At 41.2% G+C, this 8664-nt stretch overlaps 1 protein-coding gene across 1 annotated transcript; it reads left to right on the forward strand.

Moving 5' to 3' along the window:
- Positions 1-280: 280 nt before the first annotated feature.
- LOC104507170 (PHD finger protein 21B-like) lies at positions 281-3645 on the forward strand (the record flags this gene model as incomplete). The annotated part of the gene is made up of 3 exons (XM_010148366.1): positions 281-325; positions 1412-1762; positions 3541-3645. Coding segments are annotated over exons 1-3 (501 nt in total), but the record flags the coding sequence as incomplete, so codon positions are not given.
- Between the last annotated feature and the right edge of the window lie 5019 nt (positions 3646-8664).

An 8664-nucleotide genomic window follows, 5' to 3' on the forward strand; every position in this document is an offset into this window, starting at 1 on the left:
GGCTTCCTGGCTTTGTCACGAGCCTGATGCAGGAGCTTGGGCAAACCCTCTTCCTTGCTCTTCTTTGCCTCTGTTCCCTTTTTCGCTTTCCAGTTACCCTGACTACTGACAACGTAGATGCTCCTGAGCAGGGCGGTGCATGTTGGCATTGCTGGTAGGTGTTAGGATCCTATTGGCAATCGAGGGCCGAGTTACCAGAACTGGTAGAGCTTGCAATAGGTGTGTTGCTGCACTTGATAGTCACTGAGGGGATGAAGGGGTACGGCTCCTCCTTGTCACGATGGAGAGTGATGGCCAGCCTGGTGAGACGATTTCCCGCACATCAGTAAATCCCCACGTTTTCATTAAATCGCTTACTTAGGCTTGAGATTGAAGTCAGCACCATTGGAAGAGCTCCGGTAGACATCAGCGCGGTGACACGGGCAGCTGTTTCCCGTGTCTGTCTGTTACAACTTGTCATTCTGTTTCACAGTGTGGAAGGTGCGAGAAGTGACAGGACAAAATAAGCACAGAGCCTGTTTTACGCGGCCATGTTAACGAATAAGCTGTGAGGGAAGTTAACTTCATGTGAGGCAGTTTAAATTATTTATTTTCAATCCTGGAATTGTACTTAACGTGTTGTTAAGGCAGAGCCATGTTGACAGGGTGACGTTAATTACCCCACTGGAAACACATCACATTAGCTGGAAGCGATTGTTCATGGCTCTGGGTAAAGCCGCAGCCTTCGCAAATCTTGGCAATCAGTTTCCCCCCCGGCTCCATCCATGGAAGTTCCTTCTGCATCCACCCGCAGCTGCAAACTAGCTCTTTACTCACAGCAACAAAATACAAAGTTCAATGGTTATGGGTTTTCCCACAAACACCCCCTCCCCCCCGCTCCTTTCCATGGCACATCTTATAAATATGAGGATCTTCATTCACTGATCCACCAGTATAAATTTATATGCTGACTGTTCCTGTAAATGCTTTCCCACAACTCCCTTAATGATTCTGTTCCCACTCCTTAATTTGTAGCAAGACTGTTGTGTCCCCCAGAACGTGAAATTATTGCATCTTGGATTTCCATTCTTTGCAAAGCCTTTGGCTTAAACATCCCTGCTGAGAACTGGATGGGATTTGAGTAGCATCTGTATGGATGTGTGCTAATAAAAGTGAGGAACTGACTTTCTTCTCCCTTCTTGTTCAGCATTGCAATGAGTTAAGGACTCCAAAATGACTCAACTGAGGAGCGCTGGGAATATATCTACGAGTAAACGAATGTCTGGCTACTTTGTGTTGCTACGTTATGTTTTTCTAGATGGTCCCATTCCATGGTTAATGCAATTGGAGATCCTACTGGGAGAGTTCATGTATGCAGTGTTTGTTCACCATGGTGTGAGGCTGTGTCTAATAACGTCTACTCCGTTTGTAGGTTAGGCCAAAGACCCTGATTCCAGACAGCCTCCCTATCTCCCCGTGCAGAGACCAACCTTCCAAGCAGCCTCCTACCTTCCAGAAGGCAACCGTAGTCAGCATCAAAAACCCCAGCCCTGCCCTCCCGACTGCCAATAACACCGTCAGCCATGTACAGACGCCGAACAGCCAGTCACAAAGTGTCACCGAGTCCACAGCTATTTCATCACCTCTGAGCAGCGCAGGGGTGGCGTACGCCATCATTTCCACCTCCCCCAACAATGCAACTCCTATCAGCACCAGCGCGACTGTCTCTGTGGTCAACGATAGCATTAAAGTGCAACCACTCCTCATTAGTGCCGACAACAAGGTAGGTTCTGCTTTTCCCTTTTTTTTTTTTTTTTTTTGCTATCAAACACAGGAATTACATTGCAGATGTAAGCAGAATATTCCCCTGGGAGTGCACAGCCCTGTGCAGAATGATGGCAGTGGTTCCTTTTGAAGAAAATAATCAGAAGGCAATGGGAAAATTCTTAGCGAGACACATGGACAGTGGTTGACATTTGTCTGTCTACATTCGTATTTTTCAGGAAGAACAAAATGCAGCATGATGTAGCCTTACATTAATGGGAGCATATGATATTCCATTTCTTTAAACCAAGCCTCACTAATAATATCCTTGAATTCTGTGCAGGCTTGAATTTCCTATGGACTCCCTCTTCAATTATACAGTGATATTAGTTATATCAACTGACACCAGGGGAGTGTGTCAAATAATCAGGCATTCCCTTCTACACTTTCAGGGGAATTCCAAATGAAATGACAGCTCAGGGTTTTAAAACTGATCAGCAGATGAATCAGTAGGAAAAAATCAAGTTATGAATTACTTGTTTCCTCTTTGTACTGCTTTCCAGCTTTCAAATGCAAGAACTTCACCACTCTTGTACCGGAAACAGACACAATAAAGGCTGCCAATGTACCCAGCAGACATTTAGTGTAATTTGCTACTGGGATCCTGCTCCTTTGCGTTTTGTTGGCAGCACAGATCCTCATACAATGCTAAAAAATAACATAGAATGTAGGATGGCTTTCGAGGTTAATAAGATCAGGCATCTCTTTCCCGTTTTTCTAACATAATTTATTTTTCTCTTACTTAAATGGGCTACTGTTTAAGAAAACCATCCCTTTCCATGCTTTTGAGTCTTCTAGAGTGACTGAGTTGAGATAAAGTAACAATTAAATACCATTGATTGAAATTTAGCAATGAAATAGATGGCAAAGGCCCAGGGTTCAAATCCAATAACCGTCACCAAGAAGGTGAGCTTGGGAAGGTCTTCCCTAGTCCTTCACGAAGCTTTGATTGTGGATATAGTCACATTTGTACTTCTGCGGTCAGAAACTGTCCTTCATGCCCTTTAATTTAATAGCTGCTGAGGTGACATTACCATCATCAATAGCTGCACCACATAAGACTTCATGTGGTAATTCAGATACGAGCAGCTGGATATACTAACATACACACAGGTATGAGAGATCTGTGTAGCAATTCCAATAGGATCTAAACCAGAACTGAATTTTAATTTAAATTTTGTTTATGCAAAACTGATCATCCACTGCTGATAGCCCATAAATGCTAAGGACTGAGCTCTGACCTCCGTTACATGGGTAGTCCTGAGGAGTGTTTTCCTTCCCATCCCCATGTACTTCCTCTGAAATAATACTGGTATAACTGAGATCAGACTGTGGTTTTGAGCATGTAGTAATTCCATCTCTTCTACCTGCGTGCAAAATAAAATCAAAGGGAATACCTTAAAATCACTGACAACACGAGTCCTAAAGCTAGGATGCTGAATCAGCTTCAGAAGTCCTCTAAATAGAAAACATCCTAATTTTCAGAGGCACTGAAGTGGCTCCCTTAGGCTGCAGTAGGTTCATGATGCATCTATGACAATTAATTTTTAGAAACTCAAGTATGTATTTAGAAGCTTAACCTAGGTATGCAGGTTTTTAGGTTTTTTGGCTTGTGTCTTGCATCTGTTTTTTGTAGAGGTATCAAGTAACTGTTCAAAGAAGAATCAAAGGTTTCAGGCAGAAAAATCCAGTTTCATATAGTGAATTATCTTCTTTTATTTGTACGTTGTCTTTTAGGTTATCATTATTCAGCCTCAAGTCCAAACCCAAACAGAAAGTAAAGTGGAGACAAAGAAACCTCCTGAAGAGTCAGCTCAGGGCCCCCCTGCTACCAAAAAGAAAAAGGAGGAAAATCCAGAGGTGATTTTTAAATTTTTTTTTCTAAATACATGACCCACCGCGTGGCTAGGTTATGGGGGCCATTGCTAAACATTTTCCTAGGTGCATACGTAAATACTGCAGCTGTGCTCATGGTTGTGCCGGTTGTTCTTCACTCTGTCCAATCACTGGAACTGGGGTGATGTCCCCACCAGTGAGGTGCTCTGACAAATTTGGTTGGCATCATTCAAACCTTCCAGTGTCACAAACGTAAGAACTGTAGTTCTCAGAATACCTTAGGCACTTTGCATGGGTATAGCTGTATTTCTTGTGAAAGGCTTGTTTATGCTACCAAATACGTAACATTTGGTTTACAGGCTACGTATGAGATTGAATTAGCATTTCTTTTGTAAGCTGAGCTTCTACGTCTTCTTTGTAAGGAATCTTGCAATTTTTAGATTGTATTCAAATGTACCATTGCTCGCATTTGCTGTGTACATGTCTTCCCACGTGTACACAGATTCTCTCTGGTCTGAAATACGTACAAATTCTTCAAATTAATTGAGAGAGTAGAAAGCAGGTTATAAGATTAAATCTCTTTCATGAACTGTATTTGCAGTGTAAACTAAAAATATAAATCGGAAGTCCTTGTAGAAATGGGGCCTCTCTTTAGCATGCATTTTGGGTTTTGACTAGGTGTATTCATATGTGTGTACTTTTGAGGCAATTGAGAAGTTACACGAACTGCATCTACTTCCATTGTGGAAATGCCTAGCTCATGTGAAGTCATAACCTCGCCACTCTAATGAATGTGTAGCAAGAAAGCATCCGTGGAGCTGTAGGTTTAAGAGGATTTTCACCGTATAAATTTATAATGTTACTTGGGGCGTGTGGGTGGTCATTCATTTGACCTTTTTAAGAGGTTCATATAGTTAAAACAGCATTGAGGATAAATCGTGGAGTTTAGCCTAGAGTGTCACAGACTGAACTGCACTTACGAAACCTCCCAAGTTCAAAATCTGACCCTCGTATGAGTCTTCATTGCCGCTGAATGGTGGGACTGCAGGGTCTTGTTCTGTTCAGGGAGGTATTTCCAAAAGATTACCTGGTGTGTAGCATCTCGTGGGCACAGAGGGTCAGAGATCCTGCTTAGAAAACAGAATGCTAGAGAAACCATCCACTTTTCCTTGCCTGTTATCCTCCTCCCAGAAGAATATTGAGCAGAAATTTTCCAGAGAGATGCAGGAAGAGACCGTGGGACTGGGCACACTTTTTGGTAGAGCGTTCACAAATTTAATGAGCTTTTTATGAAATGGCTAACTGGAATATCCTGACTATAATTTTGTACCCGAGAACACTGTTCCTCCCGTGTGCACTGGAGGTCTCAGCAAGCCCAACTGTCTGGGTAGGATAGCGAAGCTACGCCCTTGAGTATGATGGTTCTTTTCATCGATTCCTTTCGTGGCTGTAAATATGTAGGTCTAGGGTTAATTTCTTTTGTTCTTTGAAAGTAGACTTTAGCTGTTTATCTTGTATTTATGCAATTAGTGCAATTAGAACTAACAGCATAATTAGTGTAAATACATGTAATGACATAAATAGAACATGTAATTACAAAATGAAATGGTTTTGTAAAAATCTTTGTTTTCCTTCGTGAAAAGACATACTGTGCATTTCTAAGAGCATGCATGACTTTTAAACAGATGATTAAATTTAGGGCAAAGAGGAACAAAGATACCATGATGATTTTTTAAGGAAAATAAACACTGCAGGCACTTCTCTCCACACCTTTATTTATCATCAAAGCACAAAACTGAGGCAGCAACTCCAATATGGCTCTACATAAATGTGAATCATGACACACTGAGATTCAGTGAATTAAACTGAAAATTTAAAACAAATAAACTAGGAACCACCAGACTTACCAGGAGCCAGGAATCCCATATGAGCATACATGAATGAACAAAAAGGAATGAGGATAGTGACTGCCTTTTTTTCCTGGCTTCATTCTGCTGGGAAGCCATGAAACTCCTCCTGGACACAGACCCCTGTGATACATGTACCTTTTGCATAAGCCAAAGATTTCTCTTTTCCCAAATACGTCAGTGTTAGACTGAAGCAAACCTCCTCCCGTCCGCTGTCTTGCAGCCAGGATGCCTGGCTGTGTACCTGCTTTCCCAGAGCAGGATGGAGGGTCTCAGCCACCCAGGATGTCCCAGGTGCAGTGGTTAGAGCCCTCTCCTGGGATCCGAGCTTTGTGGGATGAGTCCCCCCAGGGCTGTGGAGGATCTGGAGGAACAGGCCACCCGCTCCCTGTCTGCGGGGCTCTGCTGGGAACGGAGGCCAGTAAACTGCCAGTGCAGTGACCAGAACGACTTCTGCAAAGAAATGAAGGAATTAGGCAAGGCACCTGCTTCCTTAGGGAGCACATGCCTGAGGATTTGGGTTTGGTTTCGTTGGTTTGGGCTATTTTTTTTTCTTTTGTTTGTTTGTTTTTTTTCTTTAAAAGGACGCAAGTTCGGCACAGAAAGAAACATAATTCTGCCCAATGCTTTTTCGCTTTTAAAAAACATTATATTATTAAAATTTTATATTTCTGGCAACATTTTCCAGGACCTCTAGCATTTTTTTATTTAAAAGAAAAAATGCTGCTATAAATGCTGCCTATTTAGCTAACAGTGTTTTTAATCCTACCTAAGAAGGACAAGAGACACACATTGCAATTGTGAAATAAATGCTAGTGTTAGGCCTGGATTGAAAATCTGGAGGAACTGAAGGCTTCGATTCGTGGATTCCTGCACAGAGGAGAAATGATAGACTCTGTGGTATTTGGAAGAAAAGCATTGCAGAAGAAGCAGTATTTTGAGTTGAATCCAACAGGCTACATGAGTGTGAAATAGCAAAACCCATAAAAACAAATATGCTGTTAATATAATATGCTTGTTAAAAATAATACAGCTTCTACTGGGATTTTTGTAAAAGGAACCATCTTTCAAATAATCTGTAAAGAGTAACCCTTCCTGGGTTTTACAGTGAGATAATTATGAAGTCCATTTGGGAAGGTTCTTCCGATGTTAAGCAAGTATGCTGTCATTACATTTAATTAGGTACGTATTCAAATAACCTTAGCATGAGGAGAGGAAATTGTTTAGCAAGCATTCCAGCATTCAAATAATTTCAGTTTAGATGTCAGAAAATGTATGCTCTCCCTACATTTTAATACAAGTGTTCTGTGCTCCATTGGGAAAATACAATTGCACATCAGCCATTCCAGCTTTCTGATTCTATACCTGTGTGTTGTTATTACTTCTGCTCAGAGCAGTGAGACGTGTCCTGCCACAAAAGTTACTTGCCAGCTTGTAATTCTACTCAGTTGACTTAATTTTCATCTGAGATCTGCACAGTGGATCTTAGATCAAACATTCATCTTTCCGTTCCCACTATGTCTAGCTGGTGTTTTAGACATGTCAGGAGTGAACATTGTTGAAACCAAGGTCTGACATGCAAATGAACACATGTGCTTGTCGTTACCACCGTTAGGGAAGGCAGAAATACAACATGACTGTATCTAAGTTGCCAGTGATGAGATTCTACATCACCATTTTTTAATCTACGTGGAGAGGTACACACTAGGAGATGGTAGGGAGAAAATCTTCCTGTTTTAGCAGGTTGTTAGTTCACCTGCTTGACAAAGATCATTTTCACAGATACAAGAGGAGTATAGATGTCCAATCCTGACCCTCAGATTTTGAAGAACCCACCCCACAGCTAGATCTTTTCATCTACAAAATGAGGACGGGCTTGCTTTCACAGTTTCACTGTGTGAAAGTCAGAATTGCAGAGGAGATGGTGGCTCCGGTGACTTCCTAGTTGATTTTATCCAGAACTGAAATGAAAAGCTGAATCATCAGGCTTTTCACAAAACAAGAAGGTCAAACTAATTTTTACTTGGAAGTGTTGAAATGTGCTCTCCTGACACTTCTTTGATTGAAACAGAATGTTTTGACCTTTTACTGCTTAAACACTGTATTTTAGTTTGGCCTAAATCTACACATTTTATTTTGGGTGAGTATGATAATTGCATCTTCCTGTGGTCTTTGGATGCTTATCAGAGTTTGACTGTGGGCTTTGCTTCCTTGGATTTCCTAATAGCTTGGGTTTCATAGTCAGATTGTCTCTCCTGTGGAATTGCACCTCATGAAAATGCTACCTGGGTAACATGATCTAACAATATTGTTAAGCACAGCAGAGAGGAGAGATCCCTGAGGCTCCATGGTACAACAGATCTGACTTCAAAAAAAGATGTTTAGTTCAGTTTGGGTTTGCAACAGCACAGCAGAATTTCAGTTTTCCATTAAGAAGGTGGACTAAAAGCTTCAGCAAAACTTGTTTTGCAAGGAAAAATTTTCCACTGAATAATCACTGACAGAAAATTTGCAGCCTGCTTTACTACTTGTCCTACTACTGCATTGGAAATTTGTTAGTAAGCAGATGTGTTTTGTGCCTATATAGTGTAAAATAATTCCAAGTAATATTTTAGATCAGAATCCTCACTGCAAAATGAGATCACCAGTGTCAGTGGGAGATGTTTGTTCATTCTCCATTAAGGGAAAATACTGGATCAGTGTTCCTCTTCATAATTCATGCATGTGATATTCTTGTAGCTTGGGGAAAGAAACTTCTGAAAGCTTTTTTGGGGGTGAGGGAGCTTTCAATATGCTTCAGATGTCTTGTTTACTGTTGCAAAGTTCACTGAAAATGTTTCATACCTCGTTTTACTTCATACAGCTTGCTCACATACAACACAAGCAGTGCCATGTCCAGACAGTAATAATAATAAACAATTACTACTCTAAAGAGTGTAGTAACAAAGCCACTAGCAATATGAAACTGAATTGAATGAATTGGCTGAATCTTGACCATTGCTTGTATAAAATCAGGAGTCATACAGCATTTGTTTCATAGGCTTCTGAACAGCTGAAGTTCATATAGTCATAAAAGTAGGATGTCAAGGGCCAGGCATATCATAGAATCACAGAATGG

Source organism: Eurypyga helias, unplaced genomic scaffold (assembly GCF_000690775.1).
Source record: "Eurypyga helias isolate BGI_N326 unplaced genomic scaffold, ASM69077v1 Scaffold48403, whole genome shotgun sequence".
Classification (NCBI taxonomy): Eukaryota; Metazoa; Chordata; class Aves; order Eurypygiformes; family Eurypygidae; genus Eurypyga; species Eurypyga helias.